At 39.8% G+C, this 21,332-nt stretch overlaps 1 protein-coding gene and 1 pseudogene across 1 annotated transcript; both read right to left on the bottom strand.

The window, feature by feature from the left end:
- Positions 1 to 1,588: 1,588 nt before the first annotated feature.
- On the bottom strand, positions 1,589 to 20,609 carry LOC135477535 (CCR4-NOT transcription complex subunit 9). Its single transcript, XM_064757676.1, has 9 exons — positions 20,521 to 20,609; positions 17,887 to 18,023; positions 17,050 to 17,170; positions 15,179 to 15,266; positions 13,835 to 13,941; positions 7,378 to 7,473; positions 5,859 to 5,957; positions 4,780 to 4,871; positions 1,589 to 3,543 (listed from the first exon to the last, which is right to left on the bottom strand). Exons 1-9 carry the CDS (start codon positions 20,542 to 20,544, stop codon positions 3,372 to 3,374), a joined length of 936 nt encoding a protein of 311 aa, XP_064613746.1. The 5' UTR covers positions 20,545 to 20,609; the 3' UTR covers positions 1,589 to 3,371.
- LOC135477716 (uncharacterized) lies at positions 9,975 to 11,362 on the bottom strand (annotated as a pseudogene).
- Positions 20,610 to 21,332: the final 723 nt, after the last annotated feature.

The following is a 21,332-nucleotide window of genomic DNA, read 5'->3' as shown; positions in this document are numbered from 1 at the left end:
GAAGTGTCACCTTTCCCCTTCCATTACAAAACCTACTAGAGTGTGTTCTCGTCCTGCTAACCCTAAAGACATCTTTACCAATTTCTCCGGTATATTTTTAACAAAATAAATATACCGACTCACATCAAATACATGAAGTACAGAAATAAACTGAAGAACTTGATCTGTTTTTCGCGAAAGGATTACTTCGAAAAAAAAACTTTCGTCGTCATATGACTGAAAAATTAAGTACGACGTACCCAAGTACTCACTCGAAAAAAACGATCAATATCACAATATCAAAGGAACTTGGAAAGTATTGAATGAGCTAATTGGGCGTGGTAAATGCAAGAACATGCCTAAATGTTTTAATATTGATGGGTCATCTGTTTCAGATAAAAGTTTCATTTCCAATGCTAAAATAGGTTGCTAACCGCTTGTCCCTAAATATATAGATGAAAACATTTTCACTGTCATTTTCACCCTTAAGTGCGAACTTTTCCTACCAAACCAGGTTTTTCCGCCCTAGAGAAGTTTTCTTCCGATCACATGACTAATGTGGTTTCCGAAGAAAACAGGGCACATTCTTGTGCAGAAAATGGGTTACAGCCCGATGAAGGAAACAGGGAAAAGTCCGGAAACAGGGCACAGCCCGATGAAGGAAACAAGGAAAAGCCCGAATTCAGGGCACACCCCGATGAAGGAAACAGGGAAAAGTCCGGAAGCAGGGCACAGCCCGATGAAGGAAACAGGGAGAAGTCCGGAAGCAGGGCACAGCCCGATGAAGGAAACAGGGAGAAGTCCGGAAACAGGGCACATCTCGATGAAGGAAACGGGGAAAGTCCGGAAACAGGGCACAGCCCGGTGGAGAAAACGAGCAACAGTCCAGTGGAGGAGTCGGTTACAGCCCAGTGGAAAAAACCTGGCAGTCCAGTCGAGGAAATGCAGACGGGGCCAGTGCAGTAAGGTGAATGCAGGAAAACATTCTTTGTGTTTAAAAGGCAATCGTACCCAGAGTTCAGGCGTACAGCTATGTATTGTTGACAGAAATTCTCCTCATATTACTTCCTGTAGACGAGAATTTGGTTAACTCAAAAAACGGCAATATATTACGAAAAAAGGAAGCCCACACGTAACTGGTGACAGTTTCTTTTTAACAATTTATAACATATACAAAATATACAACATCTATACATGTCATTCACTTCTTCTGAACGCACGCAAAGGCAAGCGATTACCGGTTGTACGGCTTGATACATGTATATGTACACATTAATGGCGGGGTCAGAGAGAATGGGAGCAATATGTTGATTCTATTGATTGGTAAACAACTGGACATTAGTCTCCCAAAGACGAACGAAATACTCTATCACGGTTGGTTTCTGGCCTGACGCCTTTCTACAAAGAGTGCGTGATTTCGCGGCAGGCGCAACTAGTTGGGCGTCGCACAACTTAATTGTGTGTTACAGAGACCGTTTTATTTGCGGAACTCGCGGTAGACTTTAGTACAGACCTTGATTTCTGGAGCAAATACTTTCTGGATTTAATATGGTCCTTACTTAACACACATTATATATATATATATATATATATATATATATTGTATATATTGTTCAAACAACATTCTTTTTAGCCAAGTCTGTGCTCATGCGGGCTCTTTTTCCAACGGCCTGATAATTTTAAGGAAAATATTTACAGCCCTGCTGTTAAAAAAATAAGCTTTTATTACATAACGTTATATCTTAATTATGCTCCAGGAAACTGAGAAATTCGTACTAAATGAATAATACTTAACATCTGTTAACATCTCTTAATAAACAAAACGGCTTCCCTTCGGAGAAAATCGTAAAATGCACGAGAACACTGTTTCAAATTAACATAATTGTGGTTAAAAAAACTAACTTCTTGTTCACTCCAACTTGCAAAAATAATCAAAGCATCACCCAGTCGAGAAGGGCACCAAAATGCACCCTTATCGGGTATAATCCACCTTTACACAATTAAACCAAACCTCAGTTCCTTGAGTATGCATAAACGTTCAGCACCTGAATTTAAATAGCACGTAAAATCTGTGCACTTTTCACTTTGGTGCAACATGGCAAAACAAAAAATAATACAAATAAAGAAATCAACAAAATCGTTGAAGAATACTCCTCTGTCAAACATCTCTTACATTCTTACGCTACATTCGCGGACAACCTGAAAAACATGGACTCAAAAGTAGTTTTAATTTTGCTCTTGTTGCTGACGGCACACTGTCCATCACTATCATTTGACCAGAACATACTTCGATATGTACAGCTCGCTTTCTACACCTCTGACACAAGACCCACTGCAACATGATGTCACTTGAAACAGTCTATATCAACAACACAACTATAATCTTTACTGACGTTCCTTCCAAATAAAGTTTTGGACATCCGATAAATGACCTTAAACCCGCGTGGCATTCGCACGAATTCTCACCAACCTGCCACGAATCGAGCACGCTTTGACCAAACGTGAATCTTTGTGGAAACCCACAACCACAAAATGCCATCCTTCTAAATATTGCTACACTATAACAAAACTGATGTGTTGTTAACAAAACATGTCTGATCAAAGCAAAGATTCATTTGATCACCTTAGAGTCTATCTTTTTCCTTTCAAGACTGAAGAGAAAAGACGAAGCAGTGAATTGGTCACAATTTCACTGAAAGAGAGGGGGGATTGTAAACTGAAGTGTTGAGAATCCAAGTATTTCTGAAACTGCTATCATAATAACCCATGACACAAAAAAATGGATACCCTGTTTTTTACTGGTATTATAAAGCTGGCCAAAAACCACCTTTTCAGACACCCTTTTGCAGCTTTTAAAGCTGAGAAAACTGAATTTCTGACAAATTTTACTTGTAAGCTGGGAAAAAACACATTTCTGACATTGTTTTATTCAAAGCCTGAAAAACAGTTTTTTGGACAGGCTTTGATTGATAGCTTAGGGAAAGGTGTTTTGAATTCTCACTCCAGTGAACTGACAGGAGATGATCATCAGCCCTAGCCTGTCCAGCACATGATTTGGGGGTGGGGATGCAAATTTATCAAACAAATGGCAAAATTTACTGAACCGGATATTTGTTGACTGAGGATGATACAATTAAACAGGTCAAACTATACTGGAATAAATTTCCGGGATGAACAAACAAAGGTTTCAACAAAGTTTGAAATTTCCACTTCTGTCCAGCACAGTTTGTGTAAATTTGACCAATGGCATCTTTTTCTCCATAAGTGTACACTTTCTCCTTTTTCGGCTGAATAATATGACATCGTTTACGAATAAAACCTCCATGAGGCTTTGTTAAAACTTGTTTAAGGCCTGGGGAACATCAGTTTGTGTTGCTGAAGGATTACACTAGTCATTGTTGTTGATGTAACGGCATACCACGTGGGTCTGGTACACTGGGCGTCTCAAGATTCTGCTGGAGTTGCATCAACCAGCGTTTGGTGGAGTTGTCATCCTTCAGGCATGTCCCAAATGTGTTGTCCTTCAGCTGGTCAGGGAGACACTGCCGTAATGCCTCACGAGCCCTGCAATTACAAACGGTCGAGTATAGGGTGAGGTAAACGATTCCTCTTGTAAAATCAGATGTGTTACTATTCGATAAAATCCTAACCACCAATCTCAGAAGCCTAGCCTTTTTCAATATTTCCCTTTACAGTTTGAGGCCGCAGCTCCCAACAGTAGCATGCAAGTCAAAATCTTGCCCACAATGTAAGCCTTACTGTATTTCAACTAAAGGTTAGCATATTTCTATTTTTTTTTTTGTGAAGTATAATTAATTTCTTATTACAAAAACTGACACGTCAGCCTGAAATGTATCATTTTCAGGCCTTTAAGTACATCTTTACAAGCAAACATAAGGTGAAATGCAGAATTTTTGAACCTCAAATTATATCAATTCAAACCTTTATACACAACTTGTACAGCATTGGTATCAATATGAAAAATGGTATCTTAACATTAAACACCTGACGTGTGATTAAGACATTTTACCAAGATTGATCAGAGAGTTGTAGATAACACCTGACGTGTGATTAAGGCAGTTTACACTGGAGTGGTGGCGACATTTTACCACGGTTGATCAGAGAGTTGTAGATAACGCCTGACGTGTGATTAAGGCAGTTTACACTGGAGTGGTGGCGACATTTTACCACGATTGATCAGAGAGTTGTAGATAACGCCTGACGTGTGATTAAGGCAGTTTACACTGGAGTGGTGGCGACACTTTACCACGATTGATTAGAGAGTTGTAGATAACGCTTGACGTGTGATTAAGGCAGTTTACACTGGAGTGGTGGCGACACTTTACCACAATTGATTAGAGAGTTGTAGATAACGCTTGACGTGTGATTAAGGCAGTTTACACTGGAGTGGTGGCAACATTTTACCACCATTGATCAGAGAGTTGTAGATAACACCTGAGGTGTGATTAAGGCAGTTTACACTGGAGTGGTGGCGACACTTTACCACGATTGATTAGAGAGTTGTAGATAACGCTTGACGTGTGATTAAGGCAGTTTACACTGGAGTGGTGGCGACATTTTACCACGATTGATCAGAGAATTGTAGATAACACCTGACGTGTGATTAAGGCAGTTTACACTGGAGTGGTGGCGACACTTTACCACGATTGATCAAAGAGTTGTAGATAACACCTGAGGTGTGATTAAGGCAGTTTAGACAGGAGTGGTGGCGACATTTTACCACGATTGATCAGAGAGTTGTAGATAACACCTGAGGTGTGATTAGGGCAGTCGTTTTACCTGGGATTATCAGATAATCGTAGATAGCACCTGACCACATGCTTGAGGAGTCTGGCTGAAGGCTCTTTGGACAAGTGAAGCACCATCTTACCCTGTCACAACAACAACAGCAGCAGCAATATTTATCTGAGCTATTTCACCTATATGACGGTGGCTAATATTAGGGTGGGAGCAGGAGAGAAATCAATGCATATCTGCAGGTTGCTGGTGGACCTTCCCCCGTGCAACTGGAGAAGAAACAACAGTTATAAAATTATACTGCTGCTACAATGTATCCACAAATGATACTGAATCTAATGAATGGATGAATGTACATGTTCAAATAAATAGATGAATGTACAAATAAATGGTTGAGTTCACAAATAAATGGTTGAGTTCACAAATAAATGGATGGATAAATGGTTGAATGTATAAGTGAATGGATGAATATACCAACGAATGGATGAATGTACAAATGATGTATTTATTTGATTTATCTGATTGGTGTTCTACGCCATACTCAAGAATATTTCACTTATATGATAGCGACCAGCATTATGGTGGGAGGAAACTGGGCAGAGCCCGGGGGGGAAACCCACGACCATCTGCAGGTTGATGCAGCCCTTCCCAATTATAATGTACAAATGAAAGGATGAATGTACAAATAAACAGATGTACAAACAAACAGATGAATGTAGAAACAAATGAATGGCTGAAGGTACAAATGAGTGAAGGGATGGATACACAAATGAACGGATGAATGTATGGATGAATGTACCAATGAATGAATAGATGTACAAATGAGTGAATGGATGGATGTACAAATGAACGGATGCATGTACAAGTATGTATGTCTTTGAATGTCCCTCTATAGTGAGCTCTTTCCGACTTTCCCCCCATGCCCTGCTTGGTGAGCAAAACCATTATCATTACTAAAGGAGTTTTCACTAATACAAGACAAATACACTCTATAAGACTGTGAAGTGTGTACTAATTAATTTTGAGTCAGCTCATTTAGAATCCAATGTGAGAATATACACCTCCCCCATCCACCCCTCCCCCCGTGGAAAGGGAGGTGACCCCAATTCCTGAACTCTTACCAGAATCATGGCCACGTGTGAGAAGCGCTCATAGGTCTGGCAGATGTAGGACAGACCCGTTTCATCCAGGAGTATCTTCTGGAGGATAAATGTGGCTACCTGTAAATGAAGAATGATAGATAAATGTGATCATGAAACTGTCCACATAAACTTACATATATGTACTACTCACAAACACACACAGGTGTAAAAATCTCCATCAAACATACATATACAGGTTTCAACAAACCACCACCAATCACAACTTTTTAAAAATGTTTAGGAACCATAAGAAAAACTTTTTTAACCTTCCTGAGAGCAGTTCCAGTGTAAAAAATAAAACAAACAAAAAAGAAACAAGTTGTACTAGTTAAATATATACCTGAAAAATTTGTATTTTTAAAATTCATGAACATTGTTATTTGCCTTTATATTTGTTCATTTTTTACCTCAATGGTTGTTTAATGCTGTACTCAAGAATTTTTCACTTATATTACAGCAGTCAGGTTTAAGAATGGTGAAAACTGGAGAGCTGTAGTAAATTACCGGCCTCAGCGTACCTCAGAGTACCAATTCAGTTTGAAACGTCTTAAATGCCCTAATTTTTTAATCACAACACAAGATTCGTAGCTTTGTGGATACCCAGCTGGCATCTGCATCCTTGTTAAGATCAGTGTATTCTTTGAGCAGTGGTAAACCCAAGACAGTCACAGCACTTTTGCCTCTTTATTAGTTATTCAATTATTTATTAAACAGCAGTACACAGAACTAAACAAATCAACCTGAATTTGTTGACACATATGGTGGTATGTCTTATACTAACTACCTCCCACAGGGGAGATTTGACCTTAAAGTCTTATCAAACTCTCTCTAAAGTTAAAGAAAGCTCTACTGTATCATCTAACTTCAATGTCAAAAATGTTTGGAAACTTTAGCTGTTTTGCCGACTGATTATCTGTCTCACCATGTTCCCAAGGCACATATATGCTACCTCTTTCCTTCAGGAACTGCCCTACTTCCTCAAAGGTTTTGCATATGAAAGAGCAACTCTTAGTGAGGCTTATACACTTTTTTAATTTGCTTTCAGAGACAAAACTAAATTTGTTGGGTTGACAATTTCTGAACTTCACAAAAAAATAATTTTTATCAGACTACCCACAATAATGTTCTCAGAATATCCTTTGCATAAAGACCTTGCACATATGCAACAAGTTTATAGAATGACAGTCATTCAGTTCACAATCAGCTCCTCAATATTCAGTTCACAATCAGCTCCTCAATATTCAGTTCACAATCAGCTCCTCAATGCTGGCCAATGTCCATTTAATCTATAAAATAACTTCTGTGAAACATTTTTTAGACAGCCATTTTATAGTATTTACATACACTACATTTTATGTGATAAAAAGTTGCCTAAGATTTCTGACAGGTTACCTTGTACAGCAGGACTTCATTTATCTTCAGCGACTAACAAAAACTGAACCTGAAACTCCCCTACTATGCCAGAATGCCAATCTGAAAGTCTTAAGCTTGTACTCACTGTTTTTGAAAGCTCGCTGCCCGCTTCCATTATCCGCAAACAAAGGGGAATAATCTCGGTGGTAAGCAGAAAGTTGATCACTTCTTGTTCATCAGTCTGTGGCAAAAACAAACATACAGCATTACCATCATTAAAATGAATTTCTTTCCACCCAAATCTTGAGTCTGGCATGAAACACCAATCAAATAAATAAATAAATCTTTCCACTCATGTCAAATACTGTGTTTGATCATGTTTCTGTGAAAGCATATCTGTACAGTTACAACATGTACAAGTAGGATTAACTGTAAAAGTATATCTGTACAGTTACAACATGTACAAGTAGGATTAGTTGTAAAAGTATATCTGTATATTTACAACACCTAAAAGTAGGATTAGTTGTAAAAGTATATCTGTATAGTTACAACATGTACAAGTAGGATTAGTTGTAAAAGTATATCTGTATAGTTACAACACATACAAGTAGGATTAATTGTAAAAGTATATCTGTACAGTTACAACATGTACAAGTAGGATTAGTTGTAAAAGTATATCTGTACAGTTACAACATGTACAAGTAGGATTAGTTGTAAAAGTATATCTGTATATTTACAACATGTACAAGTAGGATTAGTTGTAAAAGTATATCTGTACAGTTACAACATGTACAAGTAGGATTAGTTGTAAAAGTATATCTGTATATTTACACCATGTTCAAATAGGATTGGTTTGATCTTGACACTGTTCTTGTACTCAATTCAATGCCTTCTAGACTTCATGTTCAACCTCATTCATGTTTTCCTTTTACGTGGCAATACTACAGCACACGACTTGAGTATATGAAAGAACTCCCTCTAATCATGTTCACTGATTTTACTAAGATATGTATGGAACTTTAACAATAAAAGTGAGGACCTCCAAGGCTGAGGGGGTTAGTAATGACCCAGAATTAAAAGCCTTTCACCAATGCAGTCCCTGTGAGTTCAAATTAAGACTGCTAAATGGTTGCCCAATTCAGACTACTAAAAGTGTTCCCAAATTAGACTACTAAAAGTGTGCCCAAATTAGACTACTAAAAGTGTGCCCAAATTAGACTACTAAAAGTGTGCCCAAATTAGACTGTGAATAAGGTGCCCAATTCAGACTACTTAAAGTGTGCCCAAATTAGACTACTAAAAGTGTTCCCAAATTAGACTATTAAAAGTGTGCCCAAATTAGACTACAAAAAGAGTGCCCAAATTAGACTGTGAATAAGGTGCCCAATTCAGACTACTTAAAGTGTGCCCAAATTAGACTACTAAAAGTGCTACCAAATTAGACTACTAAAAGTGTGCCCAAATTAGACTACTAAAAGTGTGCCCAAATTAGACTACTAAATGTGTGGCCAAATTAGACTACTAAATGTGTGGCCAAATTAGACTACTAAAAGTGCTACCAAATTAGACTACCAAATGTGTGGCCAAATTAGACTACTAAAAGTGTGCCCAAATTAGACTACTAAATGTGTGGCCAAATTAGACTACTAAATGTGTGGCCAAATTAGACTACTAAATGTGTGGCCAAATAAGATTTACATGTAGACTACTAAAATGTTGTCCACATGTACACTACTAAAAGCATGTCCTTATGTAGACTATTAGAAAGCTTTGCAAAAAGTGTTTTGCTTGAGCAACACGATTCTGCACTTATGAAGTATCTGACTTCAGCTCTGCCAACGAACACTCAATGTTGGACTTAAATAATTAACTGAACTTATCAACTTTTGTGAAACCGACCTCTGATCAAAAGGCTGATTAATTTAACTAGCAGGGATCATGTATGACATGTCCTTACTGTATATGACCTAAAAGTTAAGTATTTTTCAAGTAAGACATTTTGTTTGGCTTTGACTCATTCGTCGACCTTACAGGGCGATTGTTGTGAAGATTGATTATTTATTTATTTATTTGATTGCTGTTTTACGCCGTACTCAAGAATATTTCCCATATATGATGGCGGCCAGCGTTATGGTGGGTGGTAACCGGGCACAGCCGGGGGAAACCCACCACCATGAAGACTGATTAATGTCCTATCAGAAAAGTTAGTGTTGGCATAAAAAGTATCACTTCAAATGGGGGATGGGAATGAGGCCATCTCCCACCCACTTGGTTTGTGCTTTGTACAAGTGTGTAGCGGGTTCCAGCCAGTAGGCAGGGCGGGAAGGGGAGGGAAGGGGCCGTCTCCCACTATACTGTCTGACCTGCTGGTTGGAACAGATGTGGCGGGATCGGACAAGCATGGCGTGACAAAGCACCTGTGTGCTTTGTCATTGTTTAACTGTTTCTATGTATTGTTTTGTCTTTATCTCTGAAGGCCCTGGGGAAAAGACAGTTTTGTACAAATTGACTGAGTTACCTTCAATAAATAAAGATATTATTATTATAAGCCTGAACATCACCACCTGAACTGGCTAGCAGTATCTGATTTACTTGACCACTTCAACTGGCTAGCAGTGTCTGATTTACTTGACCACTTCAACTGGCTAGCAGTATCTGATTTACTTGACCACTTCAACTGGCTAGCAGTATCTGATTTACTTGACCACTTCAACTGGCTAGCAGTATCTGATTTACTTGACCACTTCAACTGGCTAGCAGTATCTGATTTACTTGACCACTTCAACTGGCTAGCAGTATCTGATTTACATCACCACTTCAACTGGCTAGCAGTATCTGATTTACTTGACCACTTCAACTGGCTAGCAGTATCTGATTTACTTGACCACTTCAACTGGCTAGAAGTATCTGACTTACTTGACCACTTCAACTGGCTAGCAGTATCTGATTTACTTGACCACTTCAACTGGCTAGCAGTATCTGATTTACTTGACCACTTCAACTGGCTAGCAGTATCTGATTTACATCACCACCTAAACTGGCTAGCAGTGTCTGATTTACTTGACCACTTCAACTGGCTAACAGTATCTGATTTACCTGATCACCTGAACTGGCTAGCAGTATCTGATTTACATCACCACCTAAACTGGCTAGCAGTATCTGATTTACATCACCACCTGAACTGGCTAGCAGTATCTGATTTACATCACCACCTGAACTGGCTAGCAGTATCTGATTTACATCACCACCTAAACTGGCTAGCAGTATCTGATTTACTTGGCCACTTCAACAAGCTAGCAGTACTTGACTGACTTGACCACTTCAACTGGCTAACAGTATTTGATTTACATCACCACCTAAACTGGCTAGCAGTATTTGATTTACTTGACCACTTCAACTGGCTAGCAGTATTCAATTTACTTGACTACCTGAACTGGCTAGCAGTATTTGATTTACTTGACCACTCCAACTGGCTAGCAGAATGTGATTTACTTGACCACTTCAACTGGCTAGCAGTATCTGATTTACATGACTACTTCAACTGGCTAGCAGTATTTGATTTACTTGACCACTTCAACTGGCTAGCAGTATTTGATTTACATTACCACTTGAACTGGCTAACAGTATTTGATTTACCTGACCACTTGAACTGGCTAGCAGTATTTGATTTACTTGACCACTTCGACTGGCTAGCAGCATTTGATTTACTTGACCACTTCAACTGGCTAGCAGTATTCGATTTACTTGACTACCTGAACTGGCTAGCAGTGTCTGATTTACTTGGCCACCTGATCTGGCTAGCAATATCTGATTTACATCACCACCTGAACTGGCTAGCAGTGTCTGATTTACTTGACCACTTCCAACTGGCCACTTCAACTGGCTAGCAGTATCTGATTTACTTGACCACCTAAACTGGCTAGAAGTATCTGATTTACTTGACCACTTCAACTGGCTAGCAGTATCTGATTTACTTGACCACTTCAACTGGCTAGCAGTATCTGATTTACTTGACCACTTCAACTGGCTAGCAGTATCTGATTTACTTGACCACTTCAACTGGCTAGCAGTATCTGATTTACTTGACCACTTCAACTGGCTAGCAGTATTCGATTTACTTGACCACTTCAACTGGCTAGCAGTGTCTGATTTACTTGACCACTTCAACTGGCTAGCAGTGTCTGATTTACTTGACCACTTCAACTGGCTAGCAGTGTCTGATTTACTTGACCACTTCAACTGGCTAGCAGTATCTGATTTACTTGACCACTTCAACTGGCTAACAGTATCTGATTTACTTGACCACTTCAACTGGCTAGCAGTATCTGATTTACTTGACCACTTCAACTGGCTAGCAGTATCTGATTTACTTGACCACTTCAACTGGCTAGCAGTATCTGATTTACATCACCACCTGAACTGGCTAGCAGTATCTGATTTACTTGACCACTTCAACTGGCTAACAGTATCTGATTTACTTGACCACTTCAACTGGCTAGCAGTATCTGATTTACATCACCAGCTGATCTGGCTAGCAATATCTGATTTACTTGACCACTTCAACTGGCTAGCAGTATCTGATTTACCTGATCACCTGAAATGGCTAGCAGTATCTGATTTACATCACCACCTGAACTGGCTAGCAGTATCTGATTTACATCACCACCTAAACTGGCTAGCAGTATCTGATTTACTTGACCACTTCAACTGGCTAACAGTATCTGATTTACCTGATCACCTGAACTGGCTAGCAGTATCTGATTTACATCACCACCTGAACTGGCTAGCAGTATCTGATTTACATCACCACCTGAACTGGCTAGCAGTATCTGATTCACATCACCACCTAAACTGGCTAGCAGTATCTGATTTACCTGGCCACTTCAACAAGCTAGCAGTACTTGACTGACTTGACCACTTCAACTGGCTAACAGTATTTGATTTACATCACCACCTGAACTGGCTAGCAGTAGTTGATTTACATCATCACCTAAACTGGCTAGCAGTATTTGATTTACTTGACCACTTCAACTGGCTAGCAGTATTCAATTTACTTGACTACCTGAACTGGCTAGCAGTATTTGATTTACTTGACCACTCCAACTGGCTAGCAGAATGTGATTTACTTGACCACTTCAACTGGCTAGCAGTATTTGATTTACCTGACCACTTCAACTGGCTAGCAGTATCTGATTTACATGACCACTTCAACTGGCTAGCAGTATTTGATTTACTTGACCACTTCAACTGGCTAGCAGTATTTGATTTACATTACCACTTGAACTGGCTAACAGTATTTGATTTACCTGACCACTTGAACTGGCTAGCAGTATTTGATTTACTTGACCACTTCGACTGGCTAGCAGCATTTGATTTACTTGACCACTTCAACTGGCTGCCAGTATTCGATTTACTTGACTACCTGAACTGGCTAGCAGTGTCTGATTTACCTGGCCACCTGATCTGGCTAGCAATATCTGATTTACATCACCACCTGAACTGGCTAGCAGTGTCTGATTTACTTGACCACTTCCAACTGGCTAGCAGTATTCGATTTACTTGACTACCCTGAACTGGCTAGCAGTGTCTGATTTACTTGACCACTTCCAACTGGCTAGCAGTATTCGATTTACATCACCACCTGAACTGGCTAGCAGTATCTGATTTACATCACCACCTGATCTGGCTAGCAGTGTCTGATTTACTTGACTACCTGAACTGGCTAGCAGTGTCTGATTTACATCACCACCTGATCTGGCTAGCAGTGTCTGATTTACTTGATCACTTCAACTGGCTAGCAGTGTCTGATTTACTTGACTACTTCAACTGGCTAGCAGTATCTGATTTACATCACCACCTGAACTGGCTAGCAGTATCTGATTTACTTGACCACTTCCAACTGGCTAGCAGTATTCGATTCACTTGACTACCTGAACTGGCTAGCAGTGTCTGATTTGCTTGGCCACCTGAACTGGCAGGTTGTTGACCCGTTTCTCAAATCAGGTACGCTTAGCGTTGGAATGGGCAGACAGCATATTTCTAAAATCCGCTAGATGATGCCTAAGTGAAGCAGAACATTGAGCCATTGTTATGTCCAAAATGGATAATAACACAACGTCTAAAATGTTTGAGTTTCTGTTGTAAAGGCCACGCTGTCTTAAATGCGATGTTCTGCGCATGTTCGTGGGTTCCCCTGGGCTCTGCTCAGTTTTATCCCACCATAGTGCTGGCCGCCACTGTGTGAGAGAAATACTCTTGAGTAGAACGTAAAACACCGATAGAACAAATAAATGAATTAATGTGAATGTTGTCATGATGAGCAAAGAAAGGATTATTTGATGTCAAGTTCCTGCTGGCTGGCGTTCGGCAGGTCCCAACTGGGTTATACACAGCCCTCATCTGAATAGGGGCAATTATTGCCAATCAGTAGCAAATACGTAGATATGTACCTTCTTTCGACATAAAGAAAAACATTACATATATTTGTCTCAATTCCCTTTATTATTAAATGGTGTGAAACTAATATTTGCTCAACTAGCAAGGTCCTCGGTACCCTGGTAAGCCTGGATGTGTACTGTACACTGTCTACTGCTTTTACTTACCTTGACAAGAGCTCCAATGACCCCTAGGCTGGTCAACCGGAGGTACTCAAAAGGCCGTGTCTTGCTGACCGTATGTAGGAATGGATACAGAAACAATGGTATGTGAGCTGCAAAGACAGACAAATACATGTACACATGGAAGACAATCAAGGTGCTAGTACATATATCTGTATGGTCATTGCTGGAGAGGTGCTCAAAATCCAAGCTATCTCTCTTATATAAGAATATTCAGAGGGCAGTGATGATGTATGTATTCATGTACTGATGGTTAAATAGCAGCAATGTATACACCCCTAGCACAGTGGCTTGATCAGAATCAAGTGAGAACAATGATTACCACACTTCATGAAATTTGGTGGTCAATATTTAAATCACCATGGATTGCACTCTGTCTATATGTGTATTTATTTTATATGGTCAGCAGCCCTATTTATACAGTGACAGAACATAGATGGCTCTGGGGACAGATGTACCTGGCCTGTCTTACACAACCCTCATGAATTCATCCTTTCAGGCCGGTTTTCAATGGAGTTGCAAAATGCAGCAGCTGTAACTTCCATGACACAATGTATGCAGTGCTACACACAAGGGGCGTACAAGCGTAACTACGCTTAAAAAACTAGATACCCTTCTAATATAGTGCAGTATACGCCTGAAGATTTGTGTCTACACCTAAGTTCTGCAAGCTAGCGTACATGCAAGATTTAAAGCAGACAGTTCTGTCAAAATTAAAAAGTAAATCTCCACAGTGAACCATGTGGTCGACATTCTCCACCTATGTGTTAGATTTCAGACACTGTATGCTACAGAAAAAGCTTCTATGCCTCCACACCCAGCCGTGGAGAATGCCTACCGTGATATTGTCTTTATGACATTCCCGAGTGTTTTTAATTGACCTTTGTGACTGGTAAAGAGGGTGATACGAGACTGGATTCATTGGCATTTGTGGGCATTAAACTGTCAAGTACAGTGATAGGGATAAGACTAAATCAGCAGCAATGCATTCATTATGTCCTTAATTGTGGGAGAAAACAACGTGTTGATCAGAAAGAATGTTTTCTGACCAACAATGCAACCATTCAGAACATTCTAGAATTACACTAATTCTAGTTTAATGTAATTCGTAAATTAAAATCTGAGGAGGTGCCACTGTGGTTTCCAAACCAGCACGGTGTCGAGCTGCTTGTTTTCAGTGATGCATCACTTTGCCACCTTCCCAATGAGAGTACACAAGTCCATGCAATATAAGTTTGGGAGAACTGTGGGTGACTAAAAGAGAGGAAATTGAGCCACTACGAATGGATCGTGAGCTCTTACGACAGTAACAGCAAGGAGTCAGCTCACCTTGTAGGAAAGCAGACCTGGTCTCTGGATGGGAGGCAACACACTGGAGCAGAGCGAGGGCATTGCACACTCTGTTAGATTGATGAGCCTGAAATGCAGCAACAAAATACATTGTTGTAACCTGAAATACGGCACCAAAACACAGTCTGATAGGACTAGTGAACCTGAAATATTGCAAAATACATTGTTGTAACCTGAAATACGGCACCAAAACACAGTCTGATAGGACTAGTGAACCTGAAATATGGCAAAATACATTGTTGTAACCTGAAATATGGCAAAATACATTGTTGTAACCTGAAATACGGCACCAAAACACAGTCTGATAGGACTAGTGAACCTGAAATATGGCAAAATACATTGTTGTAACCTGAAATACAGCACCAAAACACAGTCTGATAGGATCAGTGAATCTGAAATAAAGCACCAAAACACATTCTGATAGGACCAGTGAACCTGAAATATGGCAAAATACATTGTTGTAACCTGAAATACATCACCAAAACACAGTCTGATAGATTCAGTGAATCTGAAATACAGCAACAAAGCACACTCTGACAGGACCAATGAGCCTGAAAAACAGCATCAAACCACATTCTGATAAGACTGGCGAGCCTGAAATAAAGCAACAAAATACAATGTTGTAACCTAAAATACAGCAACAAAATACATCCTGTTATAACCTGAAATACGGCACCAAAACACAGTCTGATATGACTGGTGAACCTGAAATACAGCACCAAAACACATTCTGATAGGATCAGTGAATCTGAAATAAAGCACCAAAGCATACTCTGACAGGACCAGTGAGCCTGAAAAACAGCATCAAACCACATTCTGATAAGACTGGTGAGCCTGAAATAGAGCAACAAAATACATTGTTGTAACCTAAAATACAGCCCTAAAATACATTCTGTTATAACCTGAAATACAGCACTAAAACATTTCTGGTAAGACCAGTGGACCTGAAAATACTCAGTTATAACCTGAAAGATATTCTGGCACACGTAAGACCGATGAGCCTTAAGGTTGGGCAATGGTATTATGCCCTTAGTTGTGGAATTTGGGCAACTGAGACCCAAATTTGTCTCGTAACAGAAGTGTGAAGGACCACTGACTGAATAATACAGTAATGCTACACAGACACAGTGTTTTGGATATAAATGAAAACTTTTTGCCCAGTGTTCTTACCAAAGTAACAAGCTGTTGTAGCTTCACTTCCAACAGCCGCAGTTGAAAAAAATGGTAGTCATGCTAGTTTGACTTTTGGATATGTTGGCATGGTATCATACAAAAATCTAGGGATGTATATTTTTGACGTTGAAGTTGACAAATTTACCACATAAATAGGAAGGAAAATGCGCTACTATTTACCTTAAATACATCACCTAAACACATTCTATTAGGCTAATGAACCTGAAATACAGAATCAAGACACATTCTATTAGGCTAATGAGCCTGAAATACAGAATCAAGGCACATTCTATTAGGCTAATGAGCCTGAAATACAGAATCAAGACACATTCTATTAGGCTAATGAGCCTGAAATACAGAATCAAGGCACATTCTATTAGGCTAATGAGCCTGAAATACAGCATCAAGACACATTCTATTAGGCTAATGAGTCTGAAATACAGCTCCACCACACATCCTCTTATGCTAACTTGAGCCTGAAATACAGCACAAGGACATTCTATTACGCTATTGAGCCTGAAATACAGCATCATAACATAACACACCATCTTTAATATGTCAAATGAGCCTGCCTGATAATGCTTGCATATTAAAAATGCTACATTGTCACAATACTGTACCATAACCCCTTCCAAACAGTAAAAAAAGGAATAAGTCAACTGAAATCGGGTGCCTACCGTCAAATGAGGAGGGTTTATGGCTGGGTAAATATTGATGATCTCTTGCAGCAAAGCAGCTATGGTTCCAAAAGAATGCCATAACATAGGTGCCAAGTCTTGCACAACTTCTCTCTTCTTGCTGTCAACAGAACAAAGAATAATAAGTGAACGCTCTGGCTACTAAAAACGATAGGGGTTTTAAAGAAATCAGCATTAAGAAAAGCTTTTATTGAACTGCCAACAAAACCTAAAAGAGTAGGGACTTTCGGGGAGGGTCTGTCAAGTTACATTCTAACGAAAACATTTTTAGCAATTTTATTTACTTATTCTATTGGTGGGTTAAAGTATTAAAGAACATTTCAATTATATGATGGCGGTCAGGTTTATGGTGGGAGGAAACCGAACAGAGCCTGGGGGAAACCCACAACCATTTCTAATTTCTGACATTTAAAAATACATGTAACTGTAACAATGTAAGGCAATAATGTGTGATAATTAGTCAAGTCTGACTGAAAGGGTACACTTCAATCATCCATCTGGGCTTCTGAGACACATCAAAAAGTGTGACAACTTGCAAAATAAAGATGTTTATGGCAGACCTACAGTTGTGTATGTGTGTTTGAGCAGGAGTGTGTTTACCACACCTTGCAAAAGACCAGAAGTGTGGATTGCACACCTATATTCATTCTCCCCAGATTTTTGATTTAGGTGTGTCTCACTAGGCTACTTTGTTAGACTTTGTTCAGGAGGTTGCTAGGTGTGGGTACGTGATACATGCAGCACACCTTAAATTAGGACAGTAATAAGTCACTATTTTAGCACAACTGGAAATGTTTGCACTTTTCAGCTAAGCACCTGAGCTCCTGTAGAGCGTTCTCCCTGGTGTCAGGACTGGTCAGCTCGACAATCCACTGGTAAATCTTCTCTCTGTCCACCTGTGGTAGAGAGCTGGCTGCAGCTGGTCCGGGCTGTGCAGGGTTTAACATCCTTGGCTGCTCAACAACACAAAATAGGCATGTTGTAAGTTTACTTATAATCTGAAGTTTTAAAACAATGGAATGTTACTAAACCTCTCTGTTATTAAAATGCTGTGGTGTTGTAAGTGTAGTGGATGACAAAATGGGGCAAATTCACGCATATCTACTTGTGTCACGTCTCAAGTTTACAGCTGGACTAAGTCTGGAGCAAGTAAGACAGGTTACCCTTTCTCATATAGAGGAAACGTGGATGGAATGGTCACCACAACAATGTGGCAGGGTATGGGCAGTTAAGTCTGCTGAAAAATATTGTGGACTGCAAGCTGAGCGAGTACACCAGCAGAATGTGCTTCTGATCGACCAGGTAAAGCTTGCAGTAACTCTTTGGGGAAGTGCCAACATCAAATGCAGCAAGTTGTTACAGTTTAGACAAGAAATTGGCTGTGAATCTTTAATATCAGGTAAGGTCTAGTTCACAGAGGAGAGGACGTAAACATTTACTTTATTTTTTATTTATTTGATTGGTGTTTTAAGCTGCCCTCAAGAATATTTCACTCATACCAGCATTATGGTGAGAGGAAACCGGGCAGAGCTTGGGGGAAACCCATGACCATCTGCAGTTTGCTATCAGACCTCTTCATGTATGGCCGGAGAAATGCGTCCATAGTATGGGAACAGAGCCTTCCAATGAGAATGTTGACAGAATGAAAATCTGAGGCAAAACTGTATTATGTGCAAGCGTCTGTGGAATTACATTCATGTCGGCTTCTGGTCAATTTTTATCTTATTCCTTGGAGTATATGAGTGGTAATTCCATATCTAACAATTGTGCCTTACAACTGTCACAATGTCAACATTTTTACATGTGACAGCATGCACAAGCACACCAACTGTATTATGTACAAGCGTCTGTGGAATTACATTCATGCCGGCTTCTGGTCAATTTTTATCTTATTCCTTGGAGTATATGAGTGGTAATTCCATATCTAACAATTGTGCCTTACAACTGTCACAATGTCAACATTTTTACATGTGACAGCATGCACAAGCACACCTGTGTTTGATCTTTCGTGCCAAAACGTATCAACTCACTGTCAGAATGTCAATTCCTTGTCATTTTAAAAGCATCTGGCACTTCAGACTTCTACCTCACTCCATAATAAGCTTTCAAAACATCAGTGTTGTCCATTGTTGCATGTTGAACTGTTGTATAGCTTGAGATACTCAAATAACAAATTTTAAGAAAGTGTCAGTTTCTCAACATGACTGACGTACCAACTGATCTGTCATACTCGACAAATTTTTAGTTATATGATGACGAGGATTCACTTAGTGTATGTATATACTGCGTCTTCTTGAGGCAGGGTGAGTCCATGCTGCCAAAGTGATGCTGCCACTGAGGAATCATGCAGAAGACACCAGGCATGACACCCACCCAGTCATCCATCCAAGCAGTCAGGACTGCTCTAACTTCCCAGTGTTGAGTGCCAAGCAAGCTAGAGGCAGCAAGTGCCATTTTTAAAGTCTTTGGTATGACCTGACTTGGGTTTACTCCCTGATTTCCCCAACTCTGATTTATTTATTTATTTGATTGGTGTTTTATGCCATACACAAGAATATTTCACTTATACGAGGACGGCTAGCATTATAGTGAGGGGAAACCCATGACCATCCGCAGGCTGCTGGAAGACCTTCCCACTTACGGCAAGAGAGAGAGCCAGCATGAGCTAGACTTGAACTTATAGCAACCGCATTAGTGAGAGGCACCTTCGTCACTGCACTTTGCTGGTGCGCCACCTGAGGCCACGAAGGCCCCGTCTCGACTTTGAGGAGGACTCTCAACTGTCAGTCTATCAAATGACAGCAAGTTCTGCCTTAATAATGTATCATTACATCCAAAATTTTACATTAATGCTACGCAGAACAAAGTAATTTATTTCACTGGTGTTTTACGCTGCACTCAAGAATATTTCATTTATACGATGGCGGCCAGCATCGTGGTTGGAGGAAACCCGGCAGAGTTTGGACAAAACCCACTGCTATCCAAAGGTTGCTAACAGCAATATGAAGTAATAATATAAACGCAATGACCAATGCTCAGTTCACACAAGTTTTCAGCTACCCCTAGTCCAATCTTGTCTCTCCACACGTACTAACTCGTACTGTATGATAAAGTATGTGTGTAGATAAAAGCTTCTGTGGCTCAATTTTCGTTAACGCACGGAATTTTCAACACAACGAGGAAAGCCCTTTAAGCCACAATGAAGCTTTATGTACTGACAAAGACATCCACAATGTCTCCATACTTGCAATAGCGCGCTAAGCGTTGTGAGCTTACCACTCAACAAACAACATCCAAACTGGGCTATAAAGTGGATAATAGACAATAAACAGTGACAACAACAACAGCACCACCAATGATGATAAACGCGAAAATTTCACAAGCAAAGGAGACATGGGCGCTCTCAGGAATTTAAATGATATTGTAAGAGTAGTATACAGCTTTACCTACCTGTTGTGAGGCAATTGCATTCATTTTGGAGTCGAAAGGGTGAGTTTTACAAAACAAGAAAAACAAGAAGCCGACTACAGCGTAGCCTAGATCTCCGGCCCTGGGCCAAGACGTCTTCACTTCCGGATAGTCTGGTATGGTTTAATTTTTGTTCCAATCACTTTGTACTGTCCATGCGACAAGTGAGCGCGATAAAATTGGGTAGGAAATTAAGCATCAGTGGCTTATTTTTTCAGAAACAGCATTGACGGGATTTGAGTTTCTGTACAAGAGGATAATAAGTGGTATAATGTTATGCTCTTGAACTTTCAAGCAGCCCGTAGGCCTGTGCATTGTTGTTGGTATAATTACATTGACAAGGTGCTAAAAATTTAGCTGCAACAGAAATGTTGAGCAGCGCCAGTGTCATGAGTTAAGACAAGGACGAAAGAATAAACATTCATTACGTACATCAGTCATATCTTTTGATGTACCTTCGGATCATTGTATCCACCCATGTATCGGTATGTTCATAACTGCAAAGTACATGTATCAATATATGATACGATTACTTAAATAATTCAATCACATTTGGTGAACGTTTATGTTATAAATATCTGCAGAGACCGCCGTATGAACAGCATCATGAGTTGTCTCCCATTTGAATGGACATGGGGAAATGATAAAAAGCTCGTTGTCCTTATTTTTCTTTTGTTTTTACATTCTGATTCGCCTTGTACCTGCATGTAAACGCTTGGTTTTCAATGCATATTGGAAACATGCTAAAACATTACAGCTAGGAGGACACACACATATATATATATGCTCTTGCC

The sequence above is a fragment of the Liolophura sinensis genome, chromosome 11 (assembly GCF_032854445.1).
Source record: "Liolophura sinensis isolate JHLJ2023 chromosome 11, CUHK_Ljap_v2, whole genome shotgun sequence".
Lineage (NCBI taxonomy): Eukaryota > Metazoa > Mollusca > Polyplacophora > Chitonida > Chitonidae > Liolophura > Liolophura sinensis.
The sequence above is the reverse complement of the archived record's forward strand: the minus strand, read 5'-3'. Positions and strand labels throughout refer to the sequence as shown.